Below are 21988 nucleotides of genomic sequence, written 5' to 3' on the forward strand. Positions count from 1 at the left end.
GATGGTCAAATGCTTTACAGAGAAAGAATTTGATCCTAGCCCTGTACAGATTTGATTGAGTCAGGAGTTCTTAACCATTCCACACCATTTTTTGCGTCTTGGACCCCCTCAGACAGTCTAAAGATAAAACCTAATAAAGCCTAAAAACCTCTTCTGAGAGAGAGTGAGAAAAGGGGGTATAGGTGGAGTGTGTGTGTGTGTGTGTGTGTGTGTGTGTAATAAATACTTGAAGAAAAAGTCAAACTTTAGTAGAAGATAATAAAAATAAAGATGTAATTTTTCCCCCCTACAAATTCATGAAACCCTTCAAATGTATTCATGGACAACCCTCCTAAATCCCACCCCCACCCCCCACCTCCAAGGACTCCATAGGATTCCAGATTAAGAACCTTTAATAGATAGATAAGATGGAGCAGGACATTTCCAGCAAAACAAATGACATGAACAAAAAAGATAAAGGTAGGAAAATAGAAGGCTTTTTTTTTTTAGATTTTTCAAGGCAATGGGGTTAAGTGGCTTGCCCAAGGCCACACGGCTAGGTAATTAAGTGTCTGAGGTCGGATTTGAACCCAGGTACTCCTGACTCCAGGGCCGGTGCTCTATCCACTGCGCCACCTAGCCACCCCAAGGCATTTTTCAGAGGGCATTAAATAAACTAGTTTGATGGGAGCAGAAGGCAGCTTTTCTCCATAGAGAAACTTAATTTTATATTCAGTTAAAAAGTCAAAATCAGGCAGCTAGGTGGCGCAGTGGATAGAGCACCGGCCCTGGAGTCAAGAGTACTTGAGCTCAAATCCAGCCTCAGACACTTAAGAAGTACCTAGCTGTGTGGCCTTGGGCAAGCCACTTAATCCCATTTGCCTTTCAAAAAAACCTAAAAAAAAAAAAAGTCAAAATCATCCTGTTACTCTGCTGCTTACTTTCACATTCCTAACTTCGCTTCTTCACACTGATCATTTTGGAAAAAATACTTTTCAATAGTATAACTGGTTTTTAAATATCTGGTTATTATTAATACAATGGCAATCTTCAGAATGAAATGTATCTTTAAGAATTTACTAAATGAGGGGAAAAATTTTAAAACTAAATATCTTTAATAAAAAAAAAGAATTTCCTAAATTTATATTATTATGTCATCTCTATTCTTTACAATTACATATCAATATGTCCTTTGGAATTCCTTCTGAATTAAAATAACACAATATAAATTCACAAATAAATTAAATAGCAAAGTTAAAAATAAATTCCTGGATCTCCTTACTCTTCTAGTTTAATTACCATACTAGGAAGTTAACTCACATGCATAAGGAACAGTGATTGTGTCACTAAGAATATATTTCAAAAAGCCAGTTAAATTCACTGATCTAAAATTCTCTCTGTTCTTCAGAACTCGCTTCTTCAGGAGTGCTACTAATTAATATTTAAAAGGTTTCCATCCAATTATGTCACTAATGTGCTTGCTATATACCCATGACCACTATTCAAATTAAATATATGCACACCTATTACTATAAAAAGGGGCAGTTAAATAGCATAGTAGATGGAATGCAGGACTTGTCTTCATGAGTCCAAATATGGCCTCAGATACTTATTAGTTGTATGAAACTGGGCAAGTCACTTAACCCTGTTAGTCTCAATTTCCTCATCTATAAAATGGGCTGGAGAAGAAAGCAGCAAACCACTTCAGTGTCGAGATCATAAAGAGTCAACAAAAAAACAAATTACTATAAGAGAAGATCAGTCTTCTACCCTAAAGGGATAACTGACTACAACAAAGAAATTCAGGCTCATTTTAATCTGATTTGCACCTCCAGTTCAACTGAAGTGAATTGAACATTTCTTGATTTTATTTACTGGAATCACTTCTAAGGCCATATTCAATCTCAGAATAAATTAATTCAGACTATTCAAAATCATTGACAATCCAGTGATTGGCAAAATAAATGTTTCTACACATTAAATAGTTAACAGGTATAAAATAATATCACAATATCACAAACAATATAATCGCAGTTATAAGTTCCATAATAGCAGGTACCCTGTTTTAGCTAAGTGTCTATCACAGTGCTCTTTTCTATACATTTCAATTGTTTGTTGAATTGAATTATTTTGAATTGATTTTCCATAAAAAGGTAGAACGACTTTATGATAGACTAAGGAGTAAAGACTGTCATGTGAATGAACTAGAATTTCAGAGAGGATCATAAACTTAACAGTTAGTGCCCAAACATGAGGTTAAATAACAACCTGTTGACTGACAGACAGCAGAGATGATTAAAAGTTGATTTCCCCAGAAAAACAAACAACAGACTAAGTGTACCATAAAAATATTGTGCTTTTTTCTAAAGTCCCATCAGAATCTGATAGTCAGGCTAGAGATCCATCATATGACCTGCTTTAAAATTTTCTAAGAACATTATTGGCAAAAAGTAAATAGATAACCATATGAATAAATAATGTTGTCCACAAGACAGAAACTAAGGCAAGACTGGAAATCACTTCCGTAAAACCTGAAAACCAGAACTCTATAAAACAACTGTATCTACTAACAACTGAGATTTTAGAAATGAAATTATTATAGCTGAACATATTCAAACATTTCTTTATATTCCTCCACAAATTATAATAATTTTTTCCTTGTCTACATCTGATTACATGGACACCCTCTGCTGACTAAACTGTGTACTGTTTGCTTTCCATTAGCCAACATTAAATAAGTACATAAAGCAAGTTATACAAGGAAACTGACCTTGCGATTGTAGAACATTCAATGTGCCAGCCAGGCCTTCCATTTCCCCAAGGAGAGATCCAAAAAATTTCTTGAGGCTTAGCTGCCTTCCACAAAGCAAAATCACTAGCATGCCGTTTATCAGAATCATCTGAAACAACAAAGTTATTATTCCATGGAGAAAAAAAATTTTTTAACTAACATAGTGTGAAACTGAGACAACTAAAAATACACTCAAATAATTCTGCTCAGACTTAGAAGTGACCACAAAATTTTTATTTTCCCTGATTTTCCCCTCCCTACAAAAATAACAGAAGTCTAGTTTTGGTAAAATGATTAAGTGAATGAGAACTGATAAAATTCTAAGAGTCTACATACTCAACATTACCTCAATCATCTGTAAAAAAATATCTTTGAGAACATAATCCTTAGCGAGGACTACAAAAGAATTTTTCTATTCAGAACTACAACAATAAAGTATGCAAGTCAAGGCAAGTGCCAGAAGGTGCTTATTCTGTTTTAAGCAGAGGGCCAACCTGCATGGTATTAGGGTACAGTCAGAATGACCTTATTTAGATCTTTATTCCCATATGAATGTTGAAATCTGAATATCAAAAGGTAAAAGTGATCCATCCTTTCTACAAAGTCTAGTGAAGAGCTAGAAAAAGTACCTTGGAAATGATCTACTCCAACCCGCTTCCTTTGGATAGCTGAGATAACTAAAAGTTAGAGACAGTAATTGTTACTAGCACAAAGGTCTGGTGAAGATGATGTTTGTCCTTTGTTATCAAAGGAAGGTGATGCTATGACAAGCACATGAATTGGATTTGGGTGAGAGTCCTGTGCTAAGTCACTAGCCTCACTTTTTCCCCTCTAGAGTCACCTGGGCCCACTCCAAGACAACTGGAGATGGCTCTGGATTTGAGATAATCAGGGTTAAGTGACTTGCCCAAGGTCATACAGGTTTTTTGGGGGTTTTATTTTTAGGATTTTTTCAAGGCAAATGGGGTTAAGTGGCTTGCCCAAGGCCACACAGCTAGGTAATTATTAAGTGTCTGAGGCCGGATTTGAACTCAGGTACTCCTGACTCCGGGGCCAGTGTACTATCCACTGTGCCACCTAGCCGCCCCTGGTCATACAGCTTTTAAGTGTCAAGTGTCTGAGGCTGGATTCGAACTCCTGTCCTCCTGACTCAAGGCCAGTACCCTATTTATTGTGCCAAAATTGACTGACTGGCAGTGTCTAAAATTAATACAAGGATTTCTCAACTCTTAGGCCAGCTGTCTCTGGGAAGAAAGCATTGGAGAATTTATCTAAATGATACATACATTTGCGGTATTAAAGATTTTTTTTTTATCTTAGTACCTACTGTCTGCAAATAAGGACCATGTACCATAATAAAGGAAATGAGGGAAGACTCAATAATGTAAGTTATTATAAAATAAATGTCTTTCTAATTTCAGAGTTGTTGGATTTTAAAGTTGTGAATATATATCTATGAGTTAACTGATATGAATCAGAAGGCCTATAAAATATTAAAAGATATTTCTACATTGAATGTTCTTTAAGAGTCATCTTGGGGAAGCTTTACACATAATATAGTCAACCAATGCAATCATTGCTTTAATCAGTTTTAAACTCAGTTTCTGAAAATACGTTTTTTAAAAAATGAAAAGCAAATTATTCTAAATATTCTCAGTAGCAGCAAATATTCATCTGTTTTCCTTTGAGAAGAAATTTGATTTCTTAAAAATAACCCAAAGTCATATGAAACTAAGTCATGATACAAGAAATGATACAATGTACTATGGGGGATAACACTGGTTTCTCACCAAATCCTTCAAAATTCCCATATAAGCTTAGTTAACTGACCTAATAAAGGAAATTTTACAGAAAGAGTTCCAGAAATTTTAAAGAAATAAATATTCTCTTCCCTGGTGATTGCAACATTTGATTCTGGATCAAACTAGAAATATTATGTTTTTATTATCATTTACTGTATTTCCTCAAAAACAAATAATTTTTACAGTTCCTTTTAAAGAAAAGAATTGCTGTCCCTTCTTTGACTTAGGCACTTAAATTTACTTGTTAAATAAATTACTAATTGATACAACCTTCTCAAAATTGTTCTCATCTTTTTATGTTCTCCTTTTTAGAACAGATTTATCTTGGTAGATGATGGTCTAAACATAAGATAAGCCTATTTCACTATTTTCAGAGATTCTATGGATTAGAGAACCACTTCATGAAATCATTTTATAATATATAACTTCACTACCTTCTTTAAATTCTTTGTTCCAGTCAAAATCTTTTTCTTGACATTAAATGTTCATCTCCCAAAGCTTCTTTTAACATATCACTTGTAGATTTAACTCTATAAAAGATTATATGGTACCAACTTCTTCAAAATAATGGTCCCTCATTTTCATGTTGGAACATACTTCCATTCACCAAAGCTGCTAACAAGACTTCCCAAATTCCAAAGTAGTGAATGATGCTTATGATTATACCTCCTCTGACGTTATAGGTCAGCCACGAGAAAAATCAATCTAATTGTTCATAACTTATACATCTTTCAAGGTTTCTCTGGTAAAACCTGAATGAGATTGCCCATCACTATTAGTAAATGAGTTTAAAACAAAGAAAAGAAAAATCCCATCTCATTTCTTGCATTAGCACAGATCTCATTCCTGAGAACCTACTAAACAATGCAACTATTGGTAAAATCCTGGTTTAAATAGTTCGGGAGGCAAGGTTAAGGATACCCTGGATGTGATGGCACACTTCTTTTCAGTTGATGTACAAATTTGATTATTTCTTCACTTCCCAGAGCAATTTTGATCTGAAGTTATTAATATTTACTGAGTACTTACAAGGTTGCACATGGACTAAATTCTAGAAATGGAATACAACAGGAAAACAACATACAGCACTAGAATGAAAAAAGAAATTATCATAAGATAATCAAACTGAAAGTTGGGAAATTATAAAGGAGATTTTGGTCTCAAAGAAAAGATATTAGAAGACACTTCTCTTTGCTCCTTTGCAGAAGTCTGGGTCCATGTGGAACACTACAGAAAATCTATTTTTTTTAATGTTTTGATTAATTTTACTAATCTTTTTTCCCTCTCCTTTCCATTTCCCTTTTTTTTATAAAAAAAATTATTTGTTATAAGGGATAGGTTTGTGGGAGTAGAGGGGGAGGGATGTGAAGAAATCTAGGCAAAGATATCAATAAAAATATTTTTTTTACACTTGTACAAAAGTATTCATAGCAGCCCTGTTTGTTGTGGCAAAGAATTGGAAATCAAATAAATGTCTTTCAATTGAGGAATGGCTTAACAAACTGTGGTATATGCATGGCATGGAACACTACTGTTCTATTAGAAACCAGGAGGGATGGCAACTCAGGGAAGCCTGGAGTGATCTGCATGAACTGATGCTGAGTGAGATGAGCAGAACCAGAAAAACATTGTACATCCTAACAGCAACATGGGGATGATGATCAACCTTGATGGACTCACCTCATTCCATCAGTGCAACAACCAGGGACAATTTGGGGCTATCTGTGATGGAGAATACCATCTGTATCCAGAGAAAGAATTGTGGAGTTTGAACAAAGACCAAGGACAATTACCTTTAATTTAGGAAAAAAAAAAACTGATACCTTATTATGTAATCTTGCTATCTCTTATATTTTATTTTTCTTCCTTTAAGGATATGATCTCTCTCTCATCACAATCAATTTGGATCAATTGTATACCATGGAAACAAGGTAAAGGCTAGCAAATTGTCTTCTGTGGGGGGGTGAGGGGAGAAAAAGCAAGATTAGGGGAAAAATTGTAAAACTCAAAAATAAATAAAAATTTTAAAATGAAAACATATTTTTTAGAAAAACAGAACATGCTATCTTCATCTTCAAAGCTCTTAAGATATCAGAGAAAACAAGCAGAAGAAGATTTAAAAGCCTATAGGCAAAAACTAAATCAACTTACCTGGTTCCATCCCTCCTTCTGGGACAATACCAATTAATTTCCCATATTCGTCTCCTCTAGATTTAAGGTCAAAATAAACATTACCTTAAAAGAAAAAACAGCATTACTAAAAACAGTGAAAAGAAGCTAGGTAATTATTAAGTGTCTGAGGCCAGATCTGAACTCAGGTATTCCTGACTCCAGGGCCAGTGCTCTATCCACTGCGCCACCTAGCTGCCCCTAAAAAAAATACTTTTCAAAGAATAAATTTGCACAAAGTTGGGACAAAGATCAAGTACCGAGTTTATAAATTCTTTATAAAAAAGGTTTGGAGTTTTTTTTCCTTAAAGATGATTATAAGGCAAGGCAATTTCACTAATCTTGGGCTTTTTAGTTCATAAAGATTAATAAATGAATTTGGTTCCCTAAACCTAATCTATATGAAGGCACTTTAGGAGTCTACTTATAATTGATGATTAACATATAATTATTTTTTATGTTTTTTTATTAAAGATATTATTTGAGTTTTACAATTTTCCCCCATCTTACTTCCCTCCCCCAACCCCCATAGAAAGCAATCTGTCAGTCTTTACTTTGTTTCCATGGATTAACATATAATTATGATTAACATTTGTCTATAGTTTTACATAGACCCACGTAACCACATTTTTCAATGAAATTAAGAGATTTAATGAGAAAATCCTCTGCAGAACCAGTTGTAGCCATTCTCCTATTTTTGACTGCAAAATTGTAATGAAGCAGAGCTAAAAAGTTCAGAACTACAGAGACTTTTATCAAAATATTAAGAATATTATCAAATTCTAATATATGAAGTTTCTCTGTTTAAGCTGCTATTTATGCTGAAGATGATACTCCTCTCTGAAAGTAGGTAGTATTAGCAACTAAGTAGCACAGAAATAGGTATTTTAATTAAAGTCAGGAATTTAGAATTCAAGGAGACCTTAAGAGATCACCTAGTTCAATTTCTTCATTTTACAGATGAAGAAACTGAGGCCTCAAGAGATTCAAAGACTTGCTTAAGGTCACAAACAAGCAGTGAATGGCAAAGTTGGAACAGGAACCCAACTTCTCTGACCCTAAATCCAAGTCTTGCTTTACTACTTCATGTTGCTTATTCTCCAAAATTCAGATGAATTAGATTCAATTTTTATATGACAATTTTCTTGTTGCTTCTATCTTAGACAAGTCAGTCTTTCAATTTTTTCCAATTTGTCATGTTTATATTATAATAATACAGTTAAACCTCATTCTTAAGATAACTGTGAGAAGAGAGAACAAATCTAAATAGAATTTTTTTAAATGGAGCTTTTTTAAAAAGAAAAACCACTCTAAAAGCTTATACAATATTCCAAGCAGGCTAACAATTTACTGCCTGATAGGGGTCAGCTGGGTGGCCCAGTGAATAGAGCATCGGCCCTGGAGTTAGGAGGACCTAAACTCAAATCCAGCCTCAGACACATAAAAATTACCCAGCTGTGTGACCTTAGGTAAGTCACTTAACCCCTTTGCCTTGCAAAAAAAAATTACTGCCTAGTAGACAGGTGTTTATAAAGGGAGAGCAGGTATGGGTTATAGGACAAAAAAAGCTATTGGCATATCATTTAATTGTATAAAAAGAGATTTTAATGCTTGAAGATATAACATTTTCTTAAATATCTCCCTTTCCAATTTTGTTTAAACTATTACTTTGTTAAGTAATCCCACCATCCACATTATAAGACCCGAAATTACCAAAAATTTCAAATTCCCAAAATACCAAAATCCAAATAAATTTCCACTCTTTTCAGACTTATAGACAGAGCCTAGATCTGTGATTTCACTGGTATAAGAAACTCCCTGGTGAGGAAACACCACTAATACAAGTCAGCACCTTTTCTGCAAATTAGAATGTTAAGAGAGTAATTTGGGTTTGATCTAATATGGTAAAAGTAACCTGCTCAAGGTCTCACAGTCAGATCTTGGGGGGAAGATAGAAAACATGGTCCTTGAACTCTTGAAAATTATAATTTATAATTGTGATACTAGATATATTCGTGTAAGATGATCATTCATAATGAACTGCAGGATTATGTTAATGATTTAATATTTACAAACAGGAGAGTTCATTGTGCACTACCGCTGGTCAGGAAAAGATTAATGGAGATGGTAAGGGCCAATGTACAAGGAGTACACTGAAGGAAGTACAAGATTCAAACTGTCAGAAAAGAGGGTAAGAGAGACACTTCGGTGTTTGCTGACTAAAATGAAATTCCATAGTTACTAGTCCAGTTTCTTGGGAAACTAAGAAGAGCATTAGAAACCCTCTGAACTCTTGACCAGACTTAGTCACTCTGGACAATCAGCAACTTTATATGATTACATAAGTTAAATTTAAAAACAAATTTCATTTAAAGGGCAGAAATCTATTTGCATTATGATGGGACATAATTACTTCAGAAATAACCAAAATATTTTAAAAGTGAGGATTATATCAAAAAGTCCAATAAAATATTTTATGTAATCTCTGCTGATATTGATAACTATTACCAGGCAGTGGCAGACAGAGGAGGAAGGTAGAGAAATACATAGATACAAACAGACATAGATGTCACTGTGGATAGAGGAAAGGACTTGGAACCCAAAACTGTTTCAGACCAACTGAGTGACCAAAGAAAAGTCATTTACTCCAAATCTCCCCTCACTTTTCTTATTTGTAATAAATAACAAGGATAATAATAGTATATAGCTCCCAGGATTGTGAAGATAAAATGAATTACTTATAAATACTTTGCAAACCTTAAAATGTTATATGAATGCCAGCTAATACTATCATTAATAATAATAATAATAATAATAATAAATTGTCATACTTTTCAAAAATCCACCAAACATACTATGGTCATCCACAAATTACAACTAAATAGTAATCACAAAGATCCTACCTTTCATAGTTGAATAAGCATATCCCTTGGAAATTATTCCTTCAATAAATGAAATTATATGAGGAATATTGTCAGTTACTCTCATATAAATTGTAGGTGGAAGAACCTAAAGTAAAGGAGAAAAGGACTGGATTTAGACTACTTGTGAAAATGTTAGTCATTTATAGTATCATGTATTTCACTTATTAAAGAAACTTTGAGAATACAAAGTGGGGGGAAAAACCCATAGCTTTAGGGGTGGCTAGGTGGTACAGTGGATAGAGCACCAGTCCTGGAGTCAGGAGGAGCCATTTAACCCCACTGCCTTGCAAAAACCTAAAACAAACAAACAAAAAAAAACCCCACATAGTTTTAAACAAATTGTGACAGTACCTTCAATGTGGCCATATCTAGTTTAAAATCTTCCTCATAAAGGTGGGCAAGAGCTGAGGGCGAGATGTCCAACTACAAAAGAGAAGCTTACAAATTAATAGGAGGCTACTGAGAGCAACTATTTATAGTCAAGAGACAAAAGACAAGCTAAAATCATTTTTTAAATACAAAGAAGAAACTGGGCCAAATGGTACCAATTGTTCTAATCATTTTTTAAGGATCCTTCAATCTAGTGAATACATTTTACTTTAAATCATTCAATTCTATTAAACACAGGAAGCCTAAAATGTGTAAGAGCCACATCTATACCCAAGCACTTAGTGGTCATAAAGGTTTAATTGACCTGATTTTCTGGTTGGAAGGAAAAGTGACATAATGAAGAAAAATATGCCTTATTTTGTACTATAAAAATGTTTATTTTCCTCTATTCTCAAAAAAGCAAACTATCAAACTATTCTCTGTATCAATTTGTTACAATTAGGAATACTTAAATTTCTAAACTCTTAGGTGACAAAAGAAAATAACCTAAAATATGGCAGCAGGGATGGAGAAAAGAAATTCATAAAAGACTATTGCAAGTATACACAAACTTAAATAGCTACCTAAAGGGTATTAATTTTAAATTTCACAAGAATCATTTATACTTTCTAAATAGAAAAAAAAATCAATTTATCCATCAAAGAAACAAGAAAAATGAATCTCAAATGAAAACCCTAACCAGAAATCATTCAGAAAGGCTTTCTGCTAGTATTTCATACATGATTATTAGAATTCCAAAGATATTATGTATATGCAAGTTGTTTTGCAAATATTTTATTTAGCACTTCTCACAGCAACTAAAACCAAATAAGTATTTGCTTGAACATTCAAAAGGTAAAATAGTAGGAAAACTGGGGGGAAAAGGTCAATTGATTTGCTGACTGTCAGTCAACAAGCTAATCATTGTATAGAGATGGTGATAATGATCACACCCAAGATGTCTAAAACAATTCGAATTAAGATTAAAAAGTCTCCAAGTGGTCACTTTAAAAGCTTCAAATAATATTTCTAACTACTAATCACAAAACAGAGTTAGATTAAAATTATAATAAAACTGCTTGCAGAGTACTCTTTACAGGAAAAAGATTATACTCTTGCTTATCTATGTGTGTATTATTTGAAATAATGTTTAATTCCATGCTATGTTTTCTACACAATGTCATCAGTTTTTAAATGCACAGGGAGTTAAAAGAGATTTAAAAGATTTCATCAGGCATCTTTTCTAACCTATTATATATAAGACTCATTCCATCAGACCAGCTTTTACTTAAAGAAGAGAAGAGGAATCAACCACCTCTCAAAGCAGTACATTATTTTGGACAGCTCTAAATATCAGAATAATTGGTTTTTTGTGGCTTCCACTTCCACTAGATGATAATTTTACATGTATTCCCTGAGTCTTAAACATGCTCAGGTCTTCCAACAATCCCCATATGACACATATTCAAAATTGTTGATGATCTTTGTCTCTCTCCTTTCAAAATTCTCCAATTTATAAACCATCTTTCTTAACCCTATTCCTGAAAGTTCTACAACTTGTTCTTAATATAGTCCAAAACTGCACTAGTTTTTCTGGTAGTCCCATCTAGTTTGGGACTCATAATGCTTCAGTCCATGAGAACATTCATATCTTGTTCACAACTACTGTCTGTGTCCCCACTCTTATACTTGACTATAATTACTCAAAGTGCAAGACTTATTAAATTTTTATCTTATTAGATTCAGTCTAATAATCTAGCCTATCAAGATCTTTTGGATCATGATTTTTATCACCCAGTACATAAGAGATCCTCTCAACTTTGTGTTATCTGAAAATGTGATGAACAAATCAGCTACAACTTTATCAGAGTCAGATCATGCAATATTTCTCAATCTGATTGATATCACCTAATCCAGTGGAGTCAAACTCAAATAGAAGAGTCCTACAGGCAGCAAATTAACATAGAAAAACCACAAATTATTGTGTGTGTGTGTGTGTGTGTGTGTGTGTGTATTACTGTATTTTACTTTGCTAAAACATTAGTGAATTATTTTAATCTGGTTCAATCTTGACTTGAGAAGGCATCTCTCCCACTATAACATAGAAAGGCTTTAAATCATGTGCTAACATTTTATTTTCTATAGAACACCCTATAAGAAATCTGTATGTCATTTGAGATAACGTAAACTAGTTTTCCTTTGTTTGTAAAGCTAGATTAAAGAATCAACTAATTTCTGCCAATGAAGAAATAACTAAATGGGGACAAACATAGGACTCTAGTATTTAGGAGTTTCTAATTGCTCACAGATGTTGCACTTCAATCACTATCATCACAGCTTCAAGGTACTCATAAATAGTGGTATCTGATTAGAACAAAAGACAGCTGCCTTGAGCCATGAGAAAAAAATTTTCACTTTTTGAAAAGCTAAATGTTAATAAGCTAAGGAACCTAGTTTCAAAATTTCTATCTCAAACTCATTTAATAAATCCTTCTGCTCTTCTTTTTGTCTAACAAACTCAAAAAATGTGCCAAAAATTAAATGTTAAGAGTAATTCAGATAAGTGTAATATCATAATTTAAAATATTTTTAAAACAAACCTCAAAGCAGATGGCTTGCAAGATTTTGCCACCATTAGAAAATAAGGCAGGAAGATAAAATAATAGCCTTTTAGACAAATACTTTAAAAATGGATTATTATTATTACCAGGGATGTAAAAGAAATACTTTTATCATCAAAAAATGCACACTTCTTTATAAACAAAATTAAATTAGTTTATGACTCCTCACACGAAATATGATATAATGTCAAGAGCATTTTCAATAAAGTGTCAGGAGATCTACATTCAAATTCCAGTTCCTGACACAAAGCATATCACTACAAGTAAGTCACTTAGTCACTCTTCAAGTCTCAGTTTTCTCATCTGTAAACATATAAAAACATGTCAAGTAGAATTGCTTAACATCACTGGATTCACTCTCTCTTCCAGAGTCACTGCAGTCCAGCAGCAAAACAAAAATCCGAATGACAGGGCAGTGTCTGGGGGAAGCAGGGGACAGAGGACCTTGGTGTCCTTGCTGTCTAAGCAATTTCTAAGAGCTTCACAGTTCAGCCACTAGGGGAAATATTCATATGTTTGGGGTAGATACCCCCTCCCCACAACTCACCAAGGATTTGAGGCCCGAGGTTACCCTCAAACTGGCTTAACCCGTCTACCAAAACAGTTTAACAGAATGTGATTGCTGTGCATGTTATGGCTTCTTGGAGTCACAAATAAAAGTTAAATCAATCACATGGATACCAAAGGTGATGACCAGCCTTGAAAAGGGCTCAGTGGTTCTCACACTAGAGGTAGTGCTCTCCCCTGAAGACAATAAAAAGATGTATGTGCGTGTATATACACACACACAGAATATGTGTAGGTGATTCACTTCTTGAAAATACTCCACATCTAAAAATAAATTTTTTAAAAAACTGAAAGTACCTTTTCCAAACTCCCCTTCCTAATACATCCTCATCTCCATCAACATAATCTGGTAGACTAGGTTCAAACTCATAATAATAAAGCTTAATTTCTCTCTTCCTTTTATATACCCTTTATACTCCATCACCAAATCCTGGCAATTCTTCTTTCTCACTGTCTCTTCTTTTCAGACCCTTGTCTGGGTCATCAAACTCACCGATTCCTGCTACAAGCCTTGTAGATATACTCTATACTCCACCCACTGCCAGTCAATTATGAAAGAGAGATTATACAGAAATATGGTTTTCAGGAAAATCTTCTTGGGAAGAAACAAAATGAATATTTTTTTTTATCAGTTATTCTCCTGATTAAAAATTTACAATGCCTCCCCCTATCACCTACTAATTAAAATCTCGACTCCTCAAGTTTGAAATTCAAGTCCTCTTATAATCAATTTCTCATTTCATCCTGTTTCAAACTTTTATTCCTACAATCTTTTTCCAACCAAACAAATCTCTATGCCAGACCTCTTAATTTACAGGTAACTAAGGAGCTTCTTGATTTACCTGAAGTCATAAAGTTATATACTAGGCCTGTAATTTAAAGCCAGGCATGCCAATTCACAATCTAGGACTCTTCCCACTACATCATGCAGCTTCTTTATAGCCCTAGAGGACTTAAAAACTTAAAAAAACCTGTGAGTGTGCTTGCGTGTAAACATACATGTGTGTCTCTATGTGTATCTGTGTGTCTATTGTCTGTCTTTTTATCCTAAGTAGATTTCCTGCAAACACAGTATCTGAGAGAGATTCAAGGCTAAGTGGCAGTGAGATTTCTCTTCAGCTATCTGTTACTCTTTTCTTTACCTCTTCTCCAAAAAACAACTAGCCCAACTGATTTTCCTCTGAATTCATTTTAATATTAATTAGCAATACCATAAAAATATTTTTCCTAGGTCCAAATGGGAAAAGTCAATTACTCATGAAATACCTTATGAAGAAGTTATATAGGCAGAATATCTAATTGCAGAATATTGTTTTTTAAATCTAGAAACTCTCTCCCATTGCAAGCATTAATTATATAATCTCACCCTCCTTCCTTTCAATGACATATATGTATATATACGCAATATACATACACTAAAATTAAACTAAGAACGTAAGAAGCATTGAGATTTTTCTAAGTTTTTCTAAATTAATAGGCAATTAAAATGACGAAGATCCATGTTCTTAACCAATGACTAACAAAATAATCTTTAAAAGTCACTACAAGGGTGATTAGCATAATAAATAAATTATTCATTTGGAGGACAAAATTCAAGCTTTTATAGTACCAAAGAAAATATCAAAACTAATTTATTGATAGAGCCTAAGAATCTAAAAGAATTAAAGCATCTTATTTACTCAATAATAACTTACTCTGATATGATTTAAAAAACAAGTACAAGTCCCTGATTGGTTTAGTCAGAGTATTTTAAAAGTATAAATAACAATATATGAGAAGTTTCAATACTCAGTTAACAAATTAATATTATTTCATACTTACTTCAGCTGCTCTTTTGATTATTTTATCATCTATATCTGTAATCCCCATCACCATGACAATGTTGTATCCAAAAACCTTTGTTAAGATTCTTCTAATTATATCAAACCGAACATATGAACTGAAAAGAGAAACTTAGATTTTAATTCCTGTTTTTAATATAGAAAATAACTACTTAATTACTTAAAATAACTACTGTTAAAATCATGAATTTTTAAATACATGTGTTTAAAAGTTTCAAGTCATTCCTTAAACAAGTATCTACTGAGTGTCCAGTGTCTACTGTGCAGAAGAAACATGCTTAGCCAGATATTATGTGAAATATCAAGATTAAAATAAATAATCCCTGCCCTCATGGAGTTTACAATATAGTTACAGAGGTGAGGAAAAGCTATAGAACAGAAATGAGGAAAGGGTTCTGGGAATTGAGAAAGAAAGGAGATTCTTTCAAATCAAGGTCTAAAGGTAAGTTTGCTCAACTTAGTTTGTAAAACAAAAAACTGTTCCAGAATCATTGTACTCTAAGTCTACATTACAATAAACCAATAAAGATACTCTCTGAATTACAGAGAATCTCTTCTGGATTTTGTTTTGGGAGTTTAAGCTTGTTTATATCTACTAGTATAAGAAGAAATTCTCTAAATATTATCATTAAATAGCTACAGTATTTGAAAACTTCTGTAGCCTTTCCCACAGACTACATACAATCTGTACAGTTTCTCCTCTGGTTCAATACAGAGAGAAAAAAAATACACTAATATTAATGTTTTCCTAATAAAGCTTTATAAGAAAAACTTTTAAGAAATTGTTATACTGTTGGGGAATTAAATGCCATGGCCTTTTATACTATACTTCATAATATATTTTGAGTACAATTTTAAAGGGGGGGGCATCTAGTTAAGAAATCATCAAAAAACTCTTGACTCTGATTTCCCAATAAAGCAATTATTTTAATGTGTGGATATTAAACAATTAGATCAAGCTCTCTATTAGCACTATCTACTTTTGGGGCAAGAAGGGAAACAAACTTTCTCAACTTCAAACTGTAAGATAAATCTTGATGAAAAGGGTCAAAAGAATATTGGCTAACCAAAAAAAAAAAAAAAATCTCTGAACACTTATTTTACAAAATAAATATTTATGTCTAAGTCAACGTCGGTGGACTGTGCATTTATTTATTGTACACACAATATATATTTTGTCTATGCAAAATAGGTAATAAGTACATAAAAAAACTACATAATATACATATATTTATTGTGTACGATATATATATATATATATATATATACACACACCCATCCCATTAACTTTTTTAAATGACTATAGCTAGCATTATAAATAACTTTAAAATTTTTAAGTGCTTTATAAATATTATCTCATTTTATCCTCATCATAACCCTGGGAGGTAGGTGCTATTTATATAGCCTCATTTTATAGATGAGGAAACTGAAACATAGAAGTGATTTGTCCAGAATAATAATACAACTTGTTTGAGGCCACATTTGAATTCAGTCCTTTCTGACCATCAGTGACAACTGCTTAGTTATCATAGAGAACATCTCAGCAAAGCTATTTTAATTATACTTATCACTTGATATGCAGCTATATTTATGGAAGAAGCATAAATATGGTGTCTTTACTGAATACAAGACAATATTGCAATATTTTAATTACTGCCATTTAAATTGGGGAATTATAATAAATTATTAATTTGTACTGATAAAAAAAATCTAATTTTGCCTCATTTCCTAAATTGCCACAAACTTTCAGACAAAGAACTCCCTACAGAGGTAGTTAGGTGGCACAGTGGATAGAGCACCAGTCCTGGAGCCAAGAGGACCTGAGTTCAGATTCAACCTCCAACACTTGATAATTACCTAGCTATGTGACCTTGGGCAAGTCACTTAATCCCACTGACTCACAAAAATAAAAATAAAATTTAAATTTAAAAAATTTTAAAAAAGAACTCCCTAAGTTTGAACAAAGACCAGTACCTTTAATTTGGGGGGGGGGGGGGAAGCCTGATATCTTATTATCTGATCTTGTTATCTCTTATAATTTATGTTTCTTCCTTAAGGATATGATTTCTCTCTCATCACGCTCAATTTGGATCAATGTACACCATGGAAACAATATAAAGACTGATAAATTGCTTTGGGGGGGGGAGTAAAATTAGGGGGAAAAAACCTGTAAAACTCAAAATATATAAAATCTTTAAATAAAAAAAAGAACTCCCTATAAAATTAGAAAAGCAGTTTAGCATTTCAAATCAAGTACCACAATTTGCCTGAAATGGATATTCAATCTAAATATGAATGATTAAATCAAAAACAAAATATGGGATATGGAACGAGATACCTTTCACAATTCTGTTTGAGAGTGAGAGGTGGAAGAAGAATTATTAAACATACTAAAAATGGTCATATAAGATAAAAACAATCAATTTTGATAATTCATTACCAAAAAATTTTTGAACAAAATCAATATGCGAGAGAAATAAAAGGTACAAATTAGAAAAGTAATGTTTTCACATACCTCTGTTAAAACATGATAATTTATATTCAAGGGGAATTTGCACAAATATCTGACCAAGAGCAGTTCTCCAATAAATAAGAAGAGGTCAAAAGATATGGTTTTCAAATGAATTACAAAATTCAAAAACCATTTGAAAAATGTTACAAATCATTAATTGAAATTGAAGTTTCATCGCACCTTCAAAATGGCTAGGATGATAAATGACAAAAATAAATAATGTGTTAGGCAATGGGAAGAAGATATTAGCAGAGTTATGATTTAGTCCCACTGGCTAGAAAATAATTTGAAGTTGGTAGAAAATTCACAAAACTGTTCACCTAATGATTCCACTTCTGGGGCAATAAACCCTAAGAAGAACAAGGCAAAAAGATTCCATATTCACCAAAACACTCCTAAAAGCATTTTTGCAGTAGCAAAATATTGAAAACAAAGTTACAGATGCCCGTTTTAGTTAAATAAATTCAACACAATAAAACACTATCACACACTCTAATAAATGAAGAATTCTTATTAAAATCTGTGTGAATTAAAGCAGAATGAAATAACTGAAATCAGAAAAACAATATACAAAAGTTGACTAAGATAACAAAAAACACTAAAGTAGATAGATTTTGGTTTCGGAAAAGAGATAATAATTTGTTCCTCCTTCTCCTAGTACAGAGGTAGGTGACTAGAGATACAGAATGCAGTATATGCTATTGGATCCAGTGCTGGGTTTTGCTTAATTTTCCTTTGTTACTAGGGAGGATTCAGGGGTACAGGGGATGGGGGAATTATGTGGGGGTGGGGTGGAGAGTAAAAGGAAAGGGAGAGTAAATAAATGACTGGTTAAAAAAATAATCAATAAATTTTTTTAAAATAAATTAGTCAAGGGGAGGCTAGGTGGCAGTGGATAGAGCACCGCCCTGGAGTCAGGAGTACCTGAGTTCAAATCCGACCTCAGACACTTAATAATTACCTAGCTGTGTGGCCTTGGGCAAGCCACTTAACCCCATTTGCCTTGAAAAAACTAAAAACTAAAAACTAAAAAATAAATTAGTCAAGTTTCAGGTGAGAAACTGGCCAAATTGCATTTGGCTCTAAGTATTCAAAAATCTAGTGATCTAAGAATAGTCCAAAACAGGGTTTCCTTTCACACCTTCAATATCCCAATATCAGGGGAGTGGGCCTAATATGCCCTATACCTCAAGGAAGCTTTCAAAGAGAAATTAGAGCCTCTTATCATAAATAGCAACTTTTAATATTTCTAGGCAATATAGGAATAAGAATCAGACTCATCATTAAAAGAATATTCAAAAAATAAAACCGACCCCTCTTTCCAAGTAACATTGGAAACCAAATAAACAAGTCAAAGAACAATCTAACAATCGGCATTTTAAAGATGCAGACCACAGGAACACAACTGGCTAGACAACCCCAAGATACTCCCAATCTTCTGGGATCATGATTATTTTATCCTACCCCCCAATTTCCCTCAAGGTATTTAAATCACTGTTAAACACATCTAAAATAATTCTGTAAGAGTTATAATTAAGCCACATTCACAGGTTGAATAATAATCCAATCACTCAAGAAAGACTCTTCTCTTTCCATAAAGAATCATATTTAAAGAAAAAAATCTTGATTCTTTCCTGGGTGATTGGATTGTCAGCCACATGAAATCAACAGATCAACCCCTAGAATGCTGTATGAACCATTTCTGTAGGATTTATAAGAAGGCTTCAAAAGGCATGGAGGATAACAGAGCTCAAAGAAGAAAGCAGGATAAAATGGGTTGTTAATTGTATTGCCGGAGGGAGTGCTCATATCACTGTGTAATAATAACCCTTGCAAAATACATATGAGGACTAATATAGACACAATATAAGGGGGAAAAAATGTCCCCAAAATGAAAGCTATCTAAAACTGAAATGGTCAGCCCAGGGAATTCTTCAAGGAGCTAGTTGGGGATACTGGAAAGGGTATTCTTCTTCAATATGATTCAGACAAAGGATTTCTGGTCCCTTCCAAGAATGAGATGCTGTAAAAGCCTATCTTTGATCAAGAGGACTTTCCAAAAGAAATCTACCTTCATTCACGATGCTGCTAAATTGTGGACTGCAGGGGGCAGTGCTGTTTTGGCAGAATATCTAGGCTTCCTTTCCACTTTCCAGTATGACAATTCATTCAATTATGAAGCCTTCCCTGAGCTGAAGGGAAGATGAGGAGTCAAGGCTTTGAGGCAGTCTGGGTTAGTCAGAACATAGAATATACAAGAAGAAGAAGAAGAACCGACATCAAACTGGGGAGGGGAATTGTATCAAGATTGGACCAAGACTTAAATGCCAATAAAGAGAGTGTTTTTATTTTAGAGAAAATAGGAAATCAATAAGGATTTGAGGGGAAAAGAGCCATGATCAGACCCATGACTTACTAAGATTAATGTGTGGAAGACTGATAAAAAGAAAAAAAAAAGTCTGGGAGGCTGATATAGCAGTCCAGGTCAATCTCTCTATCAGCAGTTCTCAAAGTGTGGTCTTCACACTTCTGAGGGTCCCCAAGTTCTTCCAGGGGATCTGTGAGGTCACAGGGAGCTACATAATGCTAAGATGTTATTTGCATCATTAAAATATTCTTCTGTTTTTCAACTATATGGTTATGAAGGTCATATTTTCATCATATACCTCAACCAAAACAACACAACAGATTGATTACAGCAGATATAAAAATTCAGCTGTTTTCTATTGTCAGACATTAAAAGTGATCTATAAAAATAGATAAAATGTCATTCTCATTTTTAAGTATTTTATGTTAAAAAGTAATATTAACATGTAGTGAGTTTATTATTAATATTTTTAATTTTATCAGCTTAAATTTTATTATGGTAAATATTGATAGATATAACTCACAAAACCCACATTTGGGGTCCTCTATAATTTTTGAAAACTATAAAGTTTGTGAAGCACTACTCTATTAGGGTTAAATTTTTAGTTAGCATTGTAGGCATTTAATAAACACTAATTAATTAATTTGTGCTTTAAAATGGCAAGTTGTAGTTACTAGTTTAACCCAAGGTATGAAGCCAATGAATATCAGATATGACCTTCTATAGTTCACCATATCCCTTGGTTTTCTTTATCCCATCTTTAAAGTGATGGGACTAGCTGACCTCTACAATTCTATCCAATTCTATAATTCTATGGTTTTCAGAAACTGCTCAAAAATCTTGGTTTTCCATTCCCTGCAGGATGCAATACATGTTCCTTAGCCTAAGAATACTAAGACCCTCCAAAATCCTCTACAAAAAACTCTGTTATCAAACACAGCTTCTGATCCATCCATCAAGTTCCAAATCAACTATGAAATATCCCTGATCCAGGCCAGATTATAAAAGATTTCTCTACCATCCATTGATATTTCCATACTATACCATATAATTATTTCTTTTCAATCAAACTGTGAGCTCTCTGCAGCCAGAAACCACACCTTGTATATTCACATTAGACTGTATTTGAAACAAGTTTACTTACTGGCAGGATTCATTAAGTGAAGGAGGGAAGTTCATAAGAAACAAGAAAACTTTACAATCAATTGAGAGGACAATGTAAAAAAAAAATCACTACAATATTATTAGATTCTAGTTCTTCCTCTCACTTAAACAGGCAATTTATGTAGCTATCAGTATTAAACATCTAGTGAAATATAAATCATAAAGTGAACATTTTCAGTTATCTTGATATCTGATAATAATTTTTCATTTCAAACCAAACTATTCAATTAAACGTTCAAAAAAAGCCCACCACCACCAAATACAAAGACTACAGAGTCATGCATATTTTTTCTTTTAGTATTAACCCTTTAGAAGTTTGGAGAAAAACTCAGAATAGACAGAGACTGACCACATAGTTGCAGGTTTTCTTTCTTCACATATTTTTCCCTGCTGAATTCTGAGTAATAATTTTTTTAACAGCTTTCCTTCTCCCTATCTATTCTGGAAAGCTTGGTAAGAGCAGACAAAAAGAAGGTTAATTAAAAGTTAAAGGTAAACTCCACAGCACCCAAAACTATTCATATTGCTCCCTTCAACAGTTCTTGAAATGCCTTCCCACCCAGGAGATACAGAAATTATGATACTAGAAGTGAAAAGAAAATCAGCTGTCCAAGCTAGCAGGATTTCTCAGTTCCAAACATTTCACTTTCCCCCCACAGTCCTATTCTTTCCTTAGTTTGGTAATTTAAAAAATATATATATAATGGCTAGGTGGCTCAGTGCATAAAGCACCAGCACCTGAGTTCAAATGTGACCTTTGGCAAGTCTCACTTAACCCCACAGCCCAGCAAAAACTAAAATAAATAAAAAATTTTAAAAATGTGGTGACTAACTCTTCATAAGGGAACCTGACATCTCACAATAAAAATCATTAGCTTGTT

The 21988-nt window shown here is 33.3% G+C and overlaps 1 protein-coding gene across 2 annotated transcripts in view; it reads right to left on the bottom strand.

Annotated features, from left to right (window-relative positions):
* Nucleotides 1-21988, bottom strand: part of CARS2 (cysteinyl-tRNA synthetase 2, mitochondrial) — an 82646-nt gene that overhangs the window by 59487 nt on the left and 1171 nt on the right. The window contains exons 2-6 of one of the 2 annotated variants that reach the window (XM_074192034.1): nucleotides 15044-15161; nucleotides 10017-10088; nucleotides 9645-9750; nucleotides 6724-6807; nucleotides 2750-2879 (exon numbers count right to left, since the gene is read on the bottom strand). In XM_074192034.1, the coding sequence (XP_074048135.1) occupies nucleotides 2750-2879; nucleotides 6724-6807; nucleotides 9645-9750; nucleotides 10017-10088; nucleotides 15044-15097 (446 nt within the window). In that variant the 5' untranslated portion in view covers nucleotides 15098-15161. The remainder of the gene's footprint in view (nucleotides 1-2749; nucleotides 2880-6723; nucleotides 6808-9644; nucleotides 9751-10016; nucleotides 10089-15043; nucleotides 15162-21988) is intronic. The other variant, XM_074192036.1, reaches the window with a different exon arrangement.

The sequence above is a fragment of the Macrotis lagotis genome, chromosome 6, assembly GCF_037893015.1.
Source record: "Macrotis lagotis isolate mMagLag1 chromosome 6, bilby.v1.9.chrom.fasta, whole genome shotgun sequence".
Taxonomy (NCBI): domain Eukaryota; kingdom Metazoa; phylum Chordata; class Mammalia; order Peramelemorphia; family Peramelidae; genus Macrotis; species Macrotis lagotis.